At 31.6% G+C, this 21,122-nt stretch overlaps 4 protein-coding genes across 4 annotated transcripts; 2 read left to right on the forward strand and 2 right to left on the reverse strand.

The window, feature by feature from the left end:
• Window positions 1-633: 633 nt before the first annotated feature.
• On the reverse strand, window positions 634-1,581 carry TRIADDRAFT_32617 (uncharacterized protein; the record flags this gene model as incomplete). The annotated part of the gene is made up of 1 exon (XM_002117426.1): window positions 634-1,581. One exon carries the CDS (start codon window positions 1,579-1,581, stop codon window positions 634-636), a length of 948 nt encoding a protein of 315 aa, XP_002117462.1.
• Window positions 1,582-3,463: 1,882 nt separating this feature from the next.
• Window positions 3,464-5,193, reverse strand: TRIADDRAFT_61447 (uncharacterized protein; the record flags this gene model as incomplete). Its single annotated transcript, XM_002117427.1, has 2 exons — window positions 3,464-3,484; window positions 4,309-5,193. The coding sequence occupies 2 exons, from the start codon at window positions 5,191-5,193 to the stop codon at window positions 3,464-3,466; spliced, it is 906 nt and encodes a 301-aa protein (XP_002117463.1).
• Window positions 5,194-6,800: 1,607 nt separating this feature from the next.
• On the forward strand, window positions 6,801-11,333 carry TRIADDRAFT_61448 (uncharacterized protein; the record flags this gene model as incomplete). Its single annotated transcript, XM_002117372.1, has 4 exons — window positions 6,801-7,399; window positions 7,824-7,870; window positions 8,848-9,561; window positions 11,056-11,333. 4 exons carry the CDS (start codon window positions 6,801-6,803, stop codon window positions 11,331-11,333), a joined length of 1,638 nt encoding a protein of 545 aa, XP_002117408.1.
• Window positions 11,334-15,286: 3,953 nt separating this feature from the next.
• TRIADDRAFT_61449 (uncharacterized protein) lies at window positions 15,287-21,122 on the forward strand (the record flags this gene model as incomplete). Its single annotated transcript, XM_002117373.1, has 7 exons — window positions 15,287-15,882; window positions 17,298-18,088; window positions 18,676-18,903; window positions 19,813-19,935; window positions 20,090-20,238; window positions 20,440-20,876; window positions 21,050-21,122. The coding sequence occupies 7 exons, from the start codon at window positions 15,287-15,289 to the stop codon at window positions 21,120-21,122; spliced, it is 2,397 nt and encodes a 798-aa protein (XP_002117409.1).

Genomic DNA, 21,122 nt, shown 5'->3' on the forward strand with positions numbered 1-21,122 from the left:
ATAGTCTAATGAAACCATCATTACTATTTATTTATTTAAATCATGCTCATCATCCGATCGCCTGAGCTTCGTCCATCAGCATGACGTCGAACATCATGTCGAATAATATTGGAGAAAAGACTTAGTCCATACGGTATGAAGTGATTATGTGAATGATACGAACTTTTAGCTAGTCTATTAAGTTACAGCAGCATACGAGTACAAATTTATTCCATAAATTTTCGTACTGTATCTCGTAAATTATATCATAATCAATATGACAGAACGAATGATGCCAAGAAATGGCTATCCGGTAAAATTTAGAGCTAATAATTATCATCTAATATAAATGGCGATTTCAAAGCCTTTTACGGATGAAGTGACATATTGGTACTGTGAAATCAATTTAATTCAAAGTATGCACTAATTTCAAGTATACGCTTTATATCATGAAATAGTCCAGTCATACTGTCCTAAGGGGCATTCCATTAATTCTGATACGTATCAGAAACAGTAACATAAAAAATAATTTTCTTTTCTAATCATTGTAAAGGTACACATTTACTTTACTATGTAAGTAAGGGTACAGCTTTAATCTTAAATTTCACTGCTAGTATAGTTATCAATCTAACGAGCATAATATCTTAAATAAAGTTAGATAATTTCACACTGATTCTTTATGCGATATTGAACAGCATCAAGGCAAGATTGATGCCATGAGTAAAATAACAGGAATACAAATAGATGCCAAAACTGATGGCTGGAAGCTACATAATCGAATTTACCTGGAAATAAACGCTCAGGAAATTTAGTGACAAGAAATAAACAGCCCATTAAGCCATAAAATAGCATATAGCTTGCACCAATTGTAAATTGACGAACAAATGTGGATGATATGCCGTCATGCAAGTAGATAAAATGAAATATTGGAACTAATGAAAATGCGACAATAATAACAAAAACGACGGTCCTATTCATACGAAAATTTAAGTTTGAGATTTGAAACTGAATCCCTTTAGCATCTGAGCAAGCTAAATTATAAACAGAAGTCGATATTAGTAGTGTTGATACGATGACGTATATTAGTAACCAGTAGCGATGGCAATAGTAAGCAACATATAGCCCCGATACAAATCCACCGATAATTCCAATACCTATGCCCCCAATATCCATCTTTAGCCACAATTGATTCATTCTCTCGGAGTGGCAATGAAATAGATGATATAAGGTACTTAGCAGCAATGTGGACATATAAAAAAGGCATGCAGAAGATATTACAATACGATCTGGCATACTTTGCAATGTCCATGGCACTACGTAGACATTATCGAAAACAAGTAAGTACACGAAAATGAAAAAGCCAAGAAAATGACTCCAAATATTGATTGATTCATTCGAAAGTACGAATAAACTTTTGAGACAAGACTGATAAGATAAATTCACTCTATAGCCGCTGTATATATGAGGATTGAATTTTAGGAATGGCGGAACCTGAGAAATATTATACAGCTGAATTGATCCATGACATTCCTTCTTTTGATCACCAGAAATAGATCGAAATCGAGAGCGGATTCGTGATCGACGAAATACAAAGGTTGTCATTGACCGAGAAAATGTCATCTTCTCTAAATTTCCTTTATACTTTTGAGCTCATCGTAGTTTCAAATGCTTAAGATATAGAGAGATGAATGTTTATCACTATTTAAAACCTGGAATCCGGTTCCAGTATCGCATACTGACTTACCCAGCCAGTAGCGAGTTTGTTTATGCATACTATAGACGCCACACCTCTCAAAATACTGTCGACTATATATAAATAATTTAAAACTAGCCGAAACAGAAGCATTAGTTTTCCATATTAAATTAATATTTATATCTTTTGTATATCTCCCTATACTTAAATGAATTATTTACTTATACAAAGGGCAGCCGTTATTTCTGGATTTACTGTGTATCCTAATTTAATTATAGCATACTTGATAATATTGTATATGGTATTTGATGTATTTCTGTTTTGATAAAATTTCTATAATATTAAAAGTTTAGGCTTCAATATTGAAATAAATTCACACACCTCTTGGACAGTCTAGCACCTATAAGTGTAATATTCATATTATCAACTTTCATATAACCTACCAAATATAGTTTCGCAAGTTTAATTGGTTACGCAGTAATATGTACCAGAATAAACGATACCTGTTGGTACCTTATGTCAGTAGATCTTATGCAAATAAAATTAAAAGCAAATTCAAAGATGAATCTAACAAACGCAGGAGAGTAGAATATAGCAGCAAATTCAGCATATAAAATCGATTGTATCTCAAAGAGATCTAGGTCGCTAACATGCATTTGAAAAAATAAATCGAGTTTATCCAACATTGTTATTGCATGGTGTTCTGTAACCCAAACAGAAGTCCATTAGTAGATCAGACGCGATAATATACACTATGGTGGCAAACAGATGGTACTCTGAAATTAATACGAAAATGTATTTTTTGCAGACTGCTTTATGAAATTTTATTAAAAATCTAATCAACAAATACAATCCGGTATTAAATTGGAATTTCAAATACACATTGGACTAGTTTTACAATCTAACTTAGAAATGGTCTTTTAGCTGCTTCCATTTTTTATACCTAAACAGTGCCGCATAGAGGTTTTATTAATATGCTGAGGGAGACTTCTAAACTAGCCTTATTGATAGATCTCACCAATCGAAGCTATCAAATGGCATTACTGCGATATTAATGCCCTTACATTGAGACTTAGAGTCAAAGAAATATTAATTTAAATCAGGAATAATACAGATTTACTGTAGGCAAAATTTTCTATAATACTACTAAAGATTTCAGCCTTTATTCCCACTCTATATTGCAAATTTTTCTTCCAATCTATACAATTTAAAAGACAGCATCTACAGTGTTTTAAAAGTCTTTTCCTGATGATTGGATAATATATTTTGTCACTCTAAGACGTAAGTCATTTCCTTACATTTTATTTGAGGCGAAACCGTAAAAGATTCTTTTTGCAGATGGCCGTCGGGCAGCTTTAGATCAATCCTAATGACTCTTCATCTGTGATAAAAACTCTTTGAGTATCTTGTTCCGTTACTTAGAGCTATTTCGTAATCTTAGGCAGATCTCCACCTACGTATAATCTTTAAGTAATCATGCTAATCATCCTGGGATAAATTTTTAGTATCTTAAGGGCTATACTGATTCTCAAGAACACTAATTAGTAATCTTAGCCAGTCGATATTCAGAATTAATATCACATGTCTATCTTTTTATTTCACTATGTAAATAGCAGCGATCAGATGAGGACAGCTTCAATTAAGAATTTGACCGTGACCTAGACAGCTACCACAATTTAACAATTCACTAACACCATTTGCTACAGAAAAAATGTACAAAACTCAAAAAGCTCCACAACTATGTCAGCACATAATGTAAACTATAATCTTGTTAAATAGCAGTAGATAATACTAATAAATAAGCCCTAAAAACTAAAAAAATACAAGAAATACATTCAAGATAGAGCAGATTTTTACCACGAGAGTATACAATTCTCGTTTGAATGATCGAAATTTAGAAATTTTAAAACTCTAAACTCGCGATTTAAAGAGTGTTGACTAAGGAAATTAAGGAAAATAGAAGCCTGTATAGCGTACAATATGTAACATTAGGAACCATCGAACAAAAATTACTAGATTTCCTGGCAGAATGATCAGAGTTAAAGCATCGTTACTAGTTAGCAATCCTAAACAAATCAAGAAATTCTGTGTAATATTTCCCCCTTAGCATTAACTAAACTGAATTGTTGGAGAATGGTTCTTCAAATTTTCAGTAATAATTGTACAACATTCCGTAGTTGTAAAAATGCTATTACAGCACTACCAGCAGTTATTTTAATAAATTCAGCTATTAAGCATATACGCGAATAAAACGGTCATTAAACCATTCAATATAGCCTTTAAGTGCGAGCAATTTATCAGGATCAGCTGAAACAATCACTAATATAGCTATTAACCGTATGAAAAATTCCTTAAAACTATTTCATAGTAAGCAACAACATTTCTAAAAGGAATTATAAAATTGAATCTAAAATGCTATCCAGCAGCAAAATGATCTTCAATCTAAAGGAACTGATTTACATAATGAAATCATCAATGGATTGGGTACAAATAATTGGACAATCCTCACTTGAATAGTTACAAAATTCGGAAAGCTAATTTTCAAGCTATTAAGTACTGCACTGGTTCAGTATTCGAAAATGAACTGCGTCAATGCAAGAATGATGCCATGAATAAAAAAGAAAGAATACACATACATGCCAAAATTGATGACTGGAAGCTATATAATCGAATTTCCCAGGGAATAGACATTCTGGAAATTTAAAAATTAGAAAGAGACAGCCAAGTAAACCCCAACCAAGCATTATACCAGCACCGAATGCAAATCTACGAACAAAAGCTACGGCAAATCCACCATTTATGTATATGAAATGACCAATAGGAATAAAAGCAAAGGCCACGACTAACATATAAGTGTAGATTCGATGAACAGTGAGTTTCATTTTACCAACTCTTACATTGATTACTTCATCCTTTGCTCGGGATAATACAAATGCTGATGTAGCAATAATTCCTACCGAAGCAATGCTATAGGTTAGCAATAATGCTTGATGACAATAGTAGGCTCCGTAAATGCCAGACAAAAATCCACCAATAATTCCTATCCCGATGCCGCGAACATCAATTTTTAACCATTTGCAATAGCTTTCTTCAGAATGACAATGAAAGAGATGGAATAATGTACTCAACAATAAAGTGGACATGTAAAATAGAGAGGTTGAAGAAACCACAATTCTATCCATAAGATGCTGGAAAGTCCATGGAACAATATACATGTTGTCATAAACTAGCAAGTAGGCAAAAATAATAAAACCTAGTAAGTGGGTCCAAATATTGATCGTTTCATTGGATAAAACGAATAAGCTTTTGAGACAGGATTGATAGGATAGATGAACACGATAACCATCGATAATATAAGGATTGATTTGGAGAAATTCAGGCACTTGAGAAAAAGGATGTAGTGCTATAGCATCGTCTTTCCTCATGACGGTTTTACAAATAGTAGCAGTTTCAGTGATTGGGCTTGCTTTATCATGATGACTGACTAATTGAGTTTCTCCCTTACTTCGACGCTTCGTCATGATTAATAGTAATATTGATCCAAAACTAATTTCAACTTTGTTGACTACTACGCTCTAAGATGAAGCTTAACACTTGCATATGAAAAACAAAATAGTATTTAAAATGATTTAATCGAATCTCGATCCAACAGAGATACAGTTACCAGTCTCGTGACTGAGATATCTAGCACCTTGTTAATTAATAATACTGCTAAAGATAATGCAATATACAAATTGCTATGGGTAAAGATGCTTTAATCTAGAATGATGTCAGTAAAGATGCAGAACTGAATAATTTATTATAAATAACGTGATTGGGCCAGTTATAACTTTTAACCAATCAAGTATTAGGATAAATCAGCCCATTTTAGATTATCTTTTCTCTGATATAAATCGACTATTCTGTACAAGGAGTCTGAATGGTCACCATCATGTGACGTCACAAAGAACAACGTACTGTATTGAATAGAATACGATAAGCTAATGCTTCTTTTGTTCTTGATGGCGTTGAGGCTTTAATCATTTTAGATTAAACTAGTACAAACTCACGTCGCTTTGCTGAAGGTTTACGATAATGTACCCATTTGTTAATAATTAACTGATAGTGTTACCATTCGACATTATATATATATATCCCGGTAATAGCTAGGCACTACTAAATTCTCAGCTATGCTAGTAGAATACTACTTTTTAATCATGTATTGACGGATGAAATGCTATATTAAGATTAGGGTTAGGTTAATGGTCCTTACACGTCGCTTTGCTAACGGTTTACGATAATGTACCCATTTGTTAATAATTAACAGATAGTGTTACCATTCGACATTATATATCTATCCCGGTAATAGCCAGGCACTACTAAATTCACAGCTATGCTTGTAGAATACTACTTTTTAATAATGCATTGACGGATGAAATGCTATATTAAGATTACAGATTAGGGTTAGGTCAATGGTCCAAAGCACACGATGATAACTAATGTACGGTGATGGACATACAGTACAGTACCGTACCAAGTTAAGATTAGCATGTACAGTACTGTAAGATATCTACAGTGCAGTACAATGTCCTAAGTACTGTGGTCAATTCTATACCAATCATTACAATGTGTCTAAGGATCGCTTACGTGAGCAGGTAAAGCTTGCTCTGTCGATAGCAACCGTTATAAGAAAATGTAACAATCAAAATGGCTATGTAGAAAACTCTATAAAGATTCTATGTTGATTCAATTTTCATCCCATTATTATATCAAATCAAAATTGAAAGGCCCAGTAGCCACCCTCAGCAATATAGCAAATACTATTTTAAAAATCAGTACTCTGCAGAAATGGCTATCTTAGAGCTATTCGTTTTACATGAAGAAATCTTGATGTAAAAAGTACTGTAAGAATCTTATACTGACCTATTGAAATGAACCCATAATCACAGTCATCCAACTGTTAGTATAAATATCCCCGCGCTGCTCATTGAAATAAAGTGGGTGGGTGGGATTGCAATACATTGCATTATATTATTGGTATAGTAGATTGGACGGGATATGGATTGCACCCGGGTACTCGAGTAATTTAAATGCTTGAGACATGTAAACGAAGTCTTATTTATATGTACTGTAGTTAAGCCTCTCTAGCATGGCTAATCATCGAAAGAAAAGAGAATGGCCAGAAGATTTCCAGGATAGTCAAATCAGGATTGAAGGAAAAATTAAAAAGTTTATAACCACTTTTATTCAAGAGTTTAACAACAACTTGAATGATTTATCTCAAGTACTGGATAGAGAAACTAAGTACAAGCCAGAAATAATTAGAAACAACGCTGCACAAATTTTCATTGACTTCCTAACCTTTATACGTTCGTTGCCTATTAAAACTCCGCTGGTTGATTTAGGAAAACTAACTTCAAATATAGAAAATTTGATTTTAATAATAAAGAAAAGGTATGATCGCAAGACAATTAAGAAAATTATTAATGGTATATCTCCCAACAATGACCGCTCCGCATTAGGCATATCTATGATAGCTTGCGATCTCGTCAGGATCTACGAGCAACAACTATCCTTTATTTCTAACTCAAGCGATTTTTACTACATTAAGAAATTTGCTAAGGATATGATCGCTGCTATCATCGTGTATATTTTGGATCAACCAGATAATCTACCGCAAGAAGCAGACAAAATGGCAAAATTTATTAGCCCATGCATTATGAATCCAAAAATTGTCAAGAAAAATTGGTTAGTTCAGATCGACTTTAAGATTTTCTTTACAAATCTCATGTTTCTATATTATAATCGCTATCGTAGATAATCAGGCAAGTTACTCTTTACAATATTCTGCTAGTGTTTCAATAGTGTCAGGTCTTATATCGGAATCCAGCTTTTAACTTAATGAACATATCTGACGATAGCAGACTCGAAACTAGAAAAGGCTATGTAAAGAAACGTAAATCTACTCAACTAGACCAATCAAATCGTAATCTCGTAATGAGCTACATGGCCTATTGATATTTTATTTAGTAGAACTTTATCTTTCTAGGTTAAATGGATCAAGTTACAACTTCTTAACAGCTGCTATCCTTCGTTATATTGATAAGACAACTGTAATCTATTCCCTAAATTCTTTTACAGCAAGCTCCCTTTAGCCAACTTACTTACATAGCTACAATATTTATTGCTGCGTCGTAAATATTTATCCTGATGCGGCAGGTACAGTATCTTAATTCCAAAGTAAATACAAATTTATAGGAGCCTCTTGTTAATCACCCCCAGACATTAACATTCTCGCACAACATGTCACTCTCTAAATTCTACCATTATCAATTACCACAATCAGCTACTTCCCTAATAAACGACGATTGCAACAGTTAAAAACAATAATTGGAAGAATAGCTCTACTTATTATCAAATTGCACGATAGTAGACTCAAAGCATAAAGACTAGTTAATGAATTAAGTCATACAAGTATGAACTGAGCTAAAATAATTAGGTAGATTATACAAGTTGAACAAAAAGTTGTCTGTTGGATAAAAGGTAGAGTGAGATCAGTTACATCACTACAGAAACAGCCGTTAGAAAGGCAGTTCTACCTATTACTAAGTTGAGGGGCAGCATTACTGGATCAACAAGGGTAACGAATACCTAATTTATATTATCTTCTCATACCACAACCTTGGCGGTAATTCAATATCTTGTAGCTCAAGCATTAAACCACTAAACTATGAGATAGATAATTGCCCTTAACTTGATCTCAAAGAAATTTTTTAACTAAAATTATAAATGATTAATTACAAGTTTAATCTACTTAGATCCAATGTCTTGAATGATAGCTTTATAAATAAGATTACTTACAGAAGAGCGCAATTTCTATAAGCGCTGATTGATATTAGGAATCCAAGATTAGCATTAAATAGAATTTGTTCACCAATTATATGATATACGTCTATATTGAAGAATGCGTACCGGAAGACATGAATTATGAACTAACTTTATCCTACAATAACTAATTTTCAGTTTGTGTAATAAATTCTTTCACTCTCGTTGAAATGTACCAATTTGTGAACGTTACGCTAACTAGTCTTTCAAATTATAATCCTATTTGCAGCTATAGTATAAAAAAAGGAAGTCAATTAAAAATTGACTGGCAAGGAAACGAAAACCTTGAAAAGTTTATTCATTCGACTTAGTCGAAAGTTCTGGAATTACAATAGAAGAGGATAATTCGTACAAGTATTACGACTTACCTCGTCAAGGGAAAAATGCTCAGTATGGCTTCCGACAATTATCCATCTTCAGACAGCAAGATATCGAAAAACAAGATGCTATTCGGTGCCTCAACGATATTACAAAGCAAATAAAGAGCAGTTCTCAACCACTGTACCAGTATCAAAGCAAATTAAGCAGGAATCTAGACATGCAATTCTTTATCCAATATGCTGAACAAGTTTTAGATGTAGTCAAACAGGATGAATATAAAATCTCTGTTACGATCGATGACGATCAAATTAATGCAATCACAGCATTGATAACAGAGAATGTTTTCAATTTGATCAGTGATCTACTGAATAAGTTGAAGATTTCTTTGAAAGAAGTGTTTACGAACGAGATGGTAGAGAAAATTACCAAATGTCTAGATCTGATTACTAATGAAGAATTCGTGTTAACTTACTCAAACAAGCAGATTTTAGAGCATATGAATCAAAATCAAGAAACAATAATAAAAATGCTAAATGAAATTTTTGAAAATCAAAATAGAATGCAACAAGAGCTAGATAATTTAAATCAAAAGCGAGGAAATGGCATAGCTACACTTATACCTAGTCAACCCAAGGAGAATATATCACAAGATGGCGACTGTCTGGATGGCGTAGTCATGGACAGAACTCTTGAAGAAGGTGAAGGTGGGCAATCTTTACTTTTATGTATTATTCACTAAATAATCTCGATTGAGAATTAGTCCAGCACTTTATACAATATTCAGCTGAGGAGAATTACAGTCCAAAGTTTGTTGCACAACAGCAGCAATGATTATAATACATCTTAGATCGTTTTAGTGAGTCAGCAAATTAAAGGAATTTAAATGACAGCGATAGCATATTTGCATATACGATGGCTACTCTGCAACAGAACTAGAACGCATACCTTCATTCTACGTGAAAATAGTTTACCCTAATATTAAGAATTAAATTAAAAAACGAAATATTAATGTGCGAAGGTTTACATTAAAACGAAGTAATTTAGTAGACCGTAACTGATGATGTAACCAAGTAGAAGTGGGTATTACATGATGATAACGAACAATTCTATTCGAGAATTCATTAAAATAGTTTTCTCCTATCAGAAGAGTTATTACAATAATTTTAGAACTATACAGTATGCCTACTTGCTCGTTTGCATTAATACATCGCATTATAGTACATCGACAATTTATAAAAATTTTCATTTATCATCGCGAAGTGTACAACTTTTAAATGTCTTGACAAGCAGCTTTCATTCTAATACTTATGTTACAGGTGTTTCAAATCTTCATTAACCCGCACTTTTAGGCAAAAGATTACATCTTTTATAAGCGGCTTACAGAATTATACCTTTAAATAAGACGAATGTCGAAATACTTAGTGGCTCAATTGTTAATTTAAAATAAAATCATTGCAGCAGTTGCATCTCACCTTCATATATGTTTCTCATACGTAATTTTTTACGATAGAATAGCTATATTTTCATCTCGCTACCAATGTTATAAGTTTCGTAGCAATGACATATTACAAACAGTAAGCAGATGTCTTCTATTCATGGATCTCCAAGTTAAAAATCATATCTCCTTATCTGTCATTGTAATGAGGCAGACTTTATCTTATTCTATATGAATTTATTAAATTACAATAAAGTTAGACCTGCAAAAACTTAAGATAAAAATCTACTTTTAGTACAATATTTAAAATGTTCATGCAAGCTAGCCTATAATAGCAGAACAGTAAAACAAGCGATACTACCTCTAAATTTCTACGATTTCTATCGCTAAATCAAATCAACGAACAAACAGTTTACTGACCAAGCTGTCTATAAATCATAGTAGTTATGAATCTCTTCTACTTTTCTGGACTTAGATTACTCTCTAGCTGTCTCTTCTACCAAGAGACGTTAAGTTGGTTGATTGCAAGTTTACGTTAACCTTGTAAAATAATACTAGGCAATAGTTAGTCCGGTTCTTTATGAAATCTAACGGTTTAAATCACTTTTTGAACGTAGTAACTTTCAGTCGTTTCTTTTCTACTTTATTAAAAAATTTACTTTATTTCTATCTTTACACAATATAAAGGATGGCTATTACTGAAATTCGAACGTTATTTGATTTATTCCTCTTGTAACCGATTGTCTTTCTTTTTTTGTCTAAGGTGCCCAACGAATCTTAGATTTAATTTCCAAAACTCAAATCTTGAATGACATCAAAGCTGTCAATTTAAAAGTGTTTTACGAATGTCTCGGCCTAAAGCATTTTAAAGTCAAAACAATCTTGAGCAGTAATCTAACAATAGGAGATAGACTAAAAAATATAATTAAAATTTGGTGCAACGAAAAACAAACCGAAGCAACAAAAAGAGTTCTCGTTGAAGCTTTGTCTAAAGTTGGATTAGATAAAGCAGCTGAATTGGTATCCAAGTCTCAGAAGTAAATATCAATGCAGCATATGCCTGCAGCTACAGCAAATCTGAATACCATTTGAATATTATCTCGCCTGAAAGCATAGACGTAGATCTTGATGGAATATCTATAATAAATGGTTGAAACAGTACTGCATACTAATTGCCAGAGCATATTAAATTCCTAGCGTGATAACGGCCTCAGGACGTCTTAATGAGCGATTCTATCTTCATGTCAACGGCATATAATACACAGTTTATAGGAATATTCATATGCATAATGTATGATGTAAGCTCATATTTAGAAATTGAAACAGTATTTGTCGTACCATTTTATGGAAGAATATTTTGCAATCACTGATTATGCAAGTCGACAGAGTTTAAAGTTAGTCAGCTACGATACTTGTACTCGTATTAGTCAGTATTCCATTTGAATATCCAACAAGACCAAGTATACAGTATTATGATCTGCGCGATTTTATGTAACTAATTACATAATTGTTCTACTATTTACCTTCTATTGATCTGCAATGCTGCGATTATCTTACTCATTACTTTAAATATCATAGTAGCAATCAACCATGTAATTTAGTCGATCTTATAATAGTGGTCTTACGTAGACAGACTACGACAGGGGCTATTCAATATAATTATAAAAATAGCTATCTTTGGCAATTCCCGAAATTTAGTCCAATACTATGCTAGCCACGTTATATTCGGTGTAGTTCATATAACAACCAAGCTATCAATTATTTCACAGCTTACAGCACAGTAAGGAAAAGAAAAATGCAATAAATTCCTTACCAATCAACCTGTCTTATAGTATAGGATAACGATGTCATTAACATTAAATAAATTCATTTTATTTTTTATTATTCAACGATTTCATTCTTAGAAATACTTTTCGACTATTCCAATAGCAGGCATTACTTAAAATAGTACAGATAGATAAAAGAATAGATAAATCTTCACTTTTAAGTATCACACATAAAAAAATTCTATTCAAGTACATAATAGAATAACTTTACTTAAAAGTTTGTCCTACATTTTATAGAGATTCAATAAATAAGCTAATATTAATGAAATCGATTTAGAAAATAGAATATATCAATTTCAGGATCTAAAAGAATTGAGCAAAGTCTTACGCCAAGCGTCATATGCCTAAAATTTGACAAATTTGTGCATATCTAGAATAAAATCTTAGTATTTAGCTCTAGGGAATTTAGATGAAGACATGAAATTTAAGCAAAGTGATGAAATACTTTCACTAGCAGAGAATTAAATTCGATTAGCAAGTTATTGTAACTGGAAAATTTCAAAGGAAATAAAAATTATATGGCAAGACTTGCTGTTATAGACTAGAAATAGTGAGAACCGAAAGAGTATAAGATTTACGAATCTGTCGCATCTGCACTTACTTCAAGTTGATTTAAATAGATTGAATCTTAAAGGAATCGTTTTTAAAGTAAAGCATTGTGCAGTTTGTAGCAAATAAGAATATTACTTGCCTGAATAAAGGAATTGAATGGTTTCTCTCCAATATTTAAGCACTAAATTAATTTCTTTATCCAACAGTAAGTAAGGTTATTAATAATCTATCTCAATATAAAAATCATTTAAATTAGTATCGTAATTTACTATTATTTACAGCATGTGCTATATCCTCTAACTTAGTATTATTATGAATACGCACGAATATCATCCTCCGGTACAACATAAGATAGCATAACTGTATTGGTGATTGTTATCATACGAGAACTATATCTAGTTAGGTGATCTGACAAATCTGTAACTAATCAGTATCCGAAAGACTACATACTTATAATATTGCACATCGTGCAATCAGTCATGCAAGAATTGAGTGATTGAGAGGTTTTATTCATTCTAGTTTCTAGAGATACTCTTAAAGTTCTGAATAGTAAAGTTCTTGAGATATCTGTAGTGGAGTACATTAGTGATATATAACTTCTTAAATTGCTGAGAGTAATTCTAAATCTATTTCAATAGAAATTATTAAACGTAACTTATAAAGATTCCACAAGTATTGCTTCATCCCCGAGTCTTACAAGAGTACCTTCGTCAGGTTATATATATATATATATATATATATATATACCTACATGTATTCATTGAGGGCTGCAAATACAAAAACTAACTAAAGCTAAAGTTTCATAGTATTTCTTTAAAAATTTATTTACTTGTTCACGAAAAAATTATTGCACTGATTTGATTTTGAATAAATATAGTTACATTATTACAATAACAAACAAAAGTAGCAGTTTATTTAGTCTTTTAATTCAATTAACCAATCAGTATCAATTTGGGGCAAGTCAATGATTTCTGAAATGAACTCCTGAGGGTTAAGTAAACTTATAGAAATTTTTGTTTCTTCACGTACGATATCAGTAATAGGATTATCTAGTAGTTAGCAATCACTGAATTAAACTGTGGAAAGCTATTCCAGCATTCAAAATATCACTATATCTTTTCACATTAATAACTTCTTTATGGGCCTTGATGTCATCCAATACCGCATGATATCTGATCCTTGAAGGAGAACACATTAAATTTCAAATATAGAAATGGAACCAGAAAAACAAATCAAGCCTACAAATTAAGTACCATTCATAACATATCTGTAGATCACAATTTTATAAGCTAACCTATTGCCTTCAATAAAGACTAATAAACATCAATACTCTAGATTAACACCTAGCATAATGTATCATATAATATTATAAATCATAATCATAAACTCTAATCTAACTTTGATAAACCTTTAAAAATGGGGTGATATTTAATTTCCATAGGCATAGATTACATTTTTAGCATTTTTTGAATGGGTAATGTACTATTTTTTATTTGTATCAGCTTGCCAAATAATTTAGATTATCAATTTAATGAGGGGATTTCTTTCGAAACTGTAAACAAGAATTTAAATAAAGATATACAATGGTTACAATTCTAACTGATTAGCTCTTGTAAATAGTTTATCCGTTCCAACATTACTTTTTTACAATAGTTTTTTTCATCATTGTATACCACTAGCTACATTAAAAATTTGTACTACGTACCAGATTTCTCGTCCTCTATTTCCATTCTTTTAAAGAACTAGTACTTGTTCAAAAGCTTTATTTTACAAAGAATCTAAAATCTCTTCCTTCCTTACTCGAAGAAAACTGATTTCACTTAAAAACAGTGAGAAATACTTCTTAGCCCTTTCTACTATCAAACTTCTAGTCAGCGTAACTGGTCAAAAAAATACTGCCCTTTGTAAATAACTCAATATAACGATTTCTTTGTGATCTACCTTAACATAATATGAAATTGACCACAATATCAGGTTGGGTATTTAGATCGCTCCGTAGCTTCTTAATGTATTCTTAAATATAGGCATTTTTTTATTGGCTTAGTATAGAAATCTGTACTGAGTCTGTTTCAACTATACTCAAACACTGTTATTCTCAGTTATTTATAGTACACACAATTTTCGCAATTTCCAATCTATTGCAATTACATAATCTATCATGGAATATGTGGTATCTAATACTACAATCCTGTTCTCCGCATGCGTTGCATATCAAAAGTTATAAATACTGATGATTTTTGTCTCCAATTTGTTAGTTTTACCTGTCCATGTTAGTATCAACGCGCGCTGTAATTCGGTAGCTTACATGCTGATCTAGCAACTAACGCACTACATTTTACACAGTTACTATCTACAATAAAGTATCCATCTTTTCAATAAATCCCTAATATAATTCTGTGAATGGCTACTAAGTCCACATTTGCAGACTATTCGAACCCTACATTACACAAAGTAACAAACAGAATACTGTAATTGTTAGCGATGCAAACTTAAAAAGCAAACAAGAAGCCGTCACAAGTCATCCGGAACCGTTCCCAGTAAAAACGACCTTGCAATTTAAAATTTATCTAAATTTTTCATTCAATTATAAGAATTTTAAGCCTTTCCTATATTACCATGGCAAATCAACAAGAGGCTGGCAAATGGCCAGAAGATTTTGATGACAGTCAATTCAAGAATGGATCAAAGATTAAACAATTTTTAATCACCTTCATTAAAAATTTTATCTCAGTGTTGCAAGAGATGTCTAATATGCTTGAACTTCAAATTGAATTAAAGTCAGGGATAATTGCAGATTCTACATCACAATTTCTGGATGGTATTAAATCCTTTCTATTAGCAGTCTCGCATGATGGACTGTATAATATAGCAAAGGGAAACGAAATAATACAAAGACTAATCGACGAAATTACCGAAAGGCGCGATCGTAAATTCATCAAAAAAATTATTGACCGTCTAACTCCCAACAAAGATAGCATTAAATTAGCTATATCCATAATGGCTTGCGATCTTGTCAGAATCTATGAGCAGCAAATATCTATTATTTCTGGTTATAGCGATAATTACTACGTTAAAAAATTTGCAAATGATATGGTCAAGGTGATCATCAGGTACATTTTAAATGAGGAAGATCGCCCACCGGAAAAGCCGACTGATATTGCGAAATTTGTTATCCCATGTCTTTTTAATCCTAATTTTGCCAAAAAAAAGTGGTTAGTTGAGATTTTATAGAATAATTTTATTTGTAAATCTCATATTGTTCTATAGCAACTTTAATTGATAAGTAGAGAAGATGGTTTTTAGTTGCCCATAGTGATTTCAGCTAATAATAAAAGTAATGCGTAGTAAAATTTCTACATAAATTTAAAGTCAGCACTCTGTAAGCTAGATTAGACATATCTATTTAATACAGTAATTGTAGATGATGGCTAGTATGATGAGACGGTGTGTACTAGTACTAATAGTACTATGTTATCTACAGAATTGACTGTATATTAATAACTCAAAACTGAGTTGATGGATTGTGAACCAAAGGGTTATAAAATTTGTTCATTAAAATAAAGATACCTTTTTTAGCGAAATCACTGTTTAAACCCAATAGTAAAATAGTTCAATACTTTATCATTATTCTACTAGTATGAGCCAGCTCATCGCATTCCATTTTATCTTAATGTTTTTTACCAAAATTATAAGCAATTATAACTTACACCTACTTGGATTAAATTTTTAGAATAATAACTAATATGAGATGCAGATAAAGGCAATATAAATGGATTGATGATGATATTTTATAACTTCACTATCATTCCACTAACTGATGAGCTAGCTAACTGTACTTCACTTAGCCTAGAGACTTTTTCAACTAAAATCATGCGTAATCTTAACTCTAATTTTACTTAGATCCTATGCATATAATGAGTTCCTTAATTAATAAAATTCACAATTTACATAGGTTAATGATAGACATTAGTTATGTAAAACTACTTTCGAAAGGAATTTCTTACGTATTTCTTAGTGTATACCTACGCGCCGTAAATGGATTCTAAAAGCTCTTTGGTTGACAAATACTCGTTTAAATTGCAGTTATTAAAATTAGCAATTGTCTAAAGTGAAGAAATTAGGTCACCACTTGTTCAACCCGAAAAGTATGATTTAATTATAGCACGCCTGATGAAGAAAATTCCATTTTCTTACCATTAAGATAATAATTAAATGTGGCTAAGTAAGATCAGTCGGGTGAATTAATAAGTCTAGCTTCTACGATAGCTATTCCATGTGATTCCAAAATCACATGAGTAAATTATACAGTAGTATAAATCTATATAACTGTCAGCTACATCTTTAAATGCATATGATACGAAGAAAGCAAGTACACCATTTATCGTATCAGCCATCATACTATTACTTATTAAACATAGCAGACTATTCTGCTTGCTAGTACTACTGTACTCATGCTGTAGCTGCCAATTATTGAATGACTAATATTTATACTGCAGGAAATATGCTAAGTGTCCACTACGATAATTAATTAACACATTGATGCTATTCATTCTTTTAGCCATGTTTCATGGCAAAATCGTTTTAAAATGCTACAGCAAGTACTTTCATACCATAATCCTATTTTTAGGTTCAAAATAAAGAAGGGAAGTGAATTAGAAATAGTCTTACAAGAAAATGGAAAGCTGAAAAAAATCAATTCACCAGATTTAATTATCAATACTGGAATTAGAGTAAAGGTGAATAATTCTTTTAAGTGCTATGATCTAAGCCACGGTGGAAAAATTGCTCTATATGGCTTCCGACAGTTGTCCTTTTTCAGCATTGGCAACCATAAAGACATAGTGAACGGCATCAACGATATTACGCATCAAATTAATATCAATGATCAATCATTATATCAGTATAAAAGCAAATTAAGCGGAAATCTAGATATGGAATCCTTTATTCATTATGCTGAACAGGTTCTAAATGTCGCCACACAGAAAGATCGATTTGAAATCACTGCTACGGTCAATGATGATCAAATCAATATAATTACCACATTATTAACAGAGGATATTTCAAATTTAATCAATGATAAAATGGATACGTTCAAAATCTACCTGAAAGAAGCGTTTGGGAAAGAAATGAAAGAGATGAAAGAGATACTAGAGAAGATTGCAAAGTATCAGGATTTGATTACAAATGAAAAATTCATTTTAACTAACTCAATTGAAGAGATTTCAAAGGCTTTTAACATTCATACTAAAAAGATGATAGAAAATCTAGAAAAAGCAGGAACTGAACGAAAGCAAATTTTAGCGCTTAATCTTAGAATAGAGCAAAAGTTAGATGGTTTAGTAAATCAAATACAGAGCAATCCCACAGATGCATCAGGTCTTAATCAACCCAACCGGAATATATCACAAGAGAGCGACAGTAAGGATACCACAGTCATTAGCAAACCTCTTTTAAAAGGTGATAAATATCTTCACTTTTATATAACAGCAATAATTGAAATAGATCATAGATCACACCAGTAAGTCAGCAAAATTAAATGAATTTAGCTGATAATCATATCATATTTACGATGGTCACATTGCAACAGAACTGTAACACACGTCTTTATTCATGGGATAACAAATTACTCTAATTAGGATCTAAATTATCGAAAAATATATGATATGGAATACTTTTTGCGATATACAGCATGAAGCACAGCCCACACATTTTCAATAATATCTAAGCTGTAGCAACCATAATTACAACAGGATTCATTAAAATAGTACTCGCATGTCACAAAAGAGAGTTACCAGCAAATTAAAACAATACGGTTTACCTATTTACTCGGTTGCATCACGTATTGTAGTACGTCGACAATTTATAAAAATTTCAATTATCTTCATCAATAAAATCCAGATAAATCCATTAGCCGGATATCAAAACTTACTATATAGAGATACCTTCAAAGTATTACTCATTAAATCGTACTTAAAACCTTAATCATGACCTACTTTTAACTTTAGATTTGCTAAAGAATTTTCCGATCGTACCGGACAGTCACTATATTCGTCGAGAAAAATGGATAACTAAAATTTGTGATCAATTAAAGGAAATTGGCACGAATGGCGGTCAAGTTTTAATCTATGGTTCCCCAGGAATTGGTAAAACTGTAGCAGTTGCTCAAGCAGTAGAGCGAAGTGTAATTGAGCTAGGCCACTTTCAATCCTATAAAGCATATTGGCTAGATATAGGTACTGTTAGCCATTTTAAAAATAAGACTTTTCTAAATTTATAGATAGTATTCTATAAAGTTTACAATGTATTATACAACATAATATTTAATGTATGAAATAAGACATAAATGTTGCATGCAATTTCCTTCAACTAGAACTTAAGCGCTCTGATAGGATACTTCGTTTTATTTGCTCCGAAAATAGAGACATAAATAACATTTTTAATATCTAGCTAACTAGAAACACAAGTTTAAAGCTGCAGGTCCGGAAATATACCGTACTATCTAAAATTATAACGTATTATGCTATAGCTGCTGACAGTCACAGCTGCTTGCTATCACTGTATTTCCTAAATCAAATTACAACAAGCTTTTACGTAATATACCATAAGTATAAAGACGCTAATAAGGAAAACATATATCTAAAGTGTTACAGTCGATATTAAGCCATTGGGTGAAAGCATAAAGAAACTTAAAACAAAGATTTTCTAGTTTTAGAACAAAGTACTGGCTCATAAATTCGTAAAGTGAATACGTTTTTGCTCGAGCAGGATTGGATTATTTCTGCGTAAGATCAGAAGTACCATTAATAGCATTCGTTCTAATAAACATATACCTCATTTAACATTTATTGGAGAAATTTGCTTATAGGATTAACGATAAATCCCTTCTTATCAGTTCTCTCATTATTAGAAAAAAATCTAAATTGACAACAAGATTATATTAGAAACTTGAAAGCATTGGTTAACAAATTTTTGCCACTATTAGCTGTAATGATTGAAGTTCATTACAGTATTTATGTATTAAATTAGCATATAGAACTTTGCCTATGCAAAGGCACAAATATATATGTACTATCTCTGAGTTAGATCTGATCTGTTTAATAATAAATGTACGAGTATATAATTATAATAATTTTAATATTTAGGTAAAATAAATGAAGATCAGCTAGCAGAAAAGTTAAAAAGCTTGTATCAAATTCTTAGTGGTTCAAAAGTCTTTTCCAATGAATTGCCCAGCATTCTGGATAATATTAATAGACTCTTTGAAGGTAACAAACGAATTTCAGCTTAATACCAATTCTTAAATTTGACAAACAGCTATTGTAGCATTAATTTTCCCTTAAAAATATCAGAGAATAGAATAAAGTCATTACATAATCAATTATGTGGTAATTTAATCGTATTCTTATCGAATTATTCTAGAGGATAAGAAAGTAGGAAATAATCTATTTGTTTTTGATGATATTTGGCATCCTTCATATTATAATTATTTTAAATTTGCTAAAAAATCAATCGCTACATCAAGAGAAATTAATCCGAATAATAAATTGCAGCCCTCAATCGAAATATCGGTAAGCACATTTAAATATTACTTAATATTGTAGTTTAAATATTTTTTTATTCGTATTTCATTTTAAAGCAATAATTAATTTCATAATTAGAATTAAAATTGAAAATATACGTATCAGAAATTTTACCCATCTCTCAATTAGCTAAGCTATATAGCACATTGAACGTGAATTTAGAATAAGGTATATTAACTATATTTATAGGAAGGTTTTACCGATATTGAAGTTCGTGAGGTTTTTAAGAAATATGAAAAAATAGAGAATGCCGAAATTTGCAAAGAGGACCCGTGGATTGATGATATAATTATAGCTTCCGGAGGCTTACCTTTAGCTATTGGCTTAATTGGCGGCCTTGGTTTAAGAACCAATGAGCAGTGGAAAAATGCTCTTAATTCCATCAGAGATGCGAAATGCCCCATAAAAATTCCAAATTATGAAAATAATCTATGGGGAACAGTGGAGTTAAGCATAAAAAATTTAGGTGAACATGAGCAAAAATTTCGGCAACTTGGTGCCTTTAAATACCCAAAAGTATCCATTGATTCTATTACATCATTATGGCAGTGTGAAAAAGAAGTAGGACAAAGTATTTTGAGGAAATTTCATAGTAAATCATTGCTAAAATCTTTAGATTACGAAAGGTAAGAGCTATACATTGCATGCCAACGTTCATAATTTAATTCCTAGAACGCTTCCATTTCCTGAATGTAATATTCTGCCAGTTCTTGATAGTAGCATAGTTGTGCCTATGACAGCAATACTGATTAGGAGGCATTAAAATCGCCTTCTATCACTTCATTTTAATCATTTGTAGTAGTAGCTCTGACAATGAAGTTGAAAGAGCTTTTATTGATCCTATATTAGTCTTTAATGTAATAAAGAATTGA

The sequence above is a fragment of the Trichoplax adhaerens genome, genomic scaffold, assembly GCF_000150275.1.
Source record: "Trichoplax adhaerens TRIADscaffold_24 genomic scaffold, whole genome shotgun sequence".
Classification (NCBI taxonomy): domain Eukaryota; kingdom Metazoa; phylum Placozoa; class Uniplacotomia; order Trichoplacea; family Trichoplacidae; genus Trichoplax; species Trichoplax adhaerens.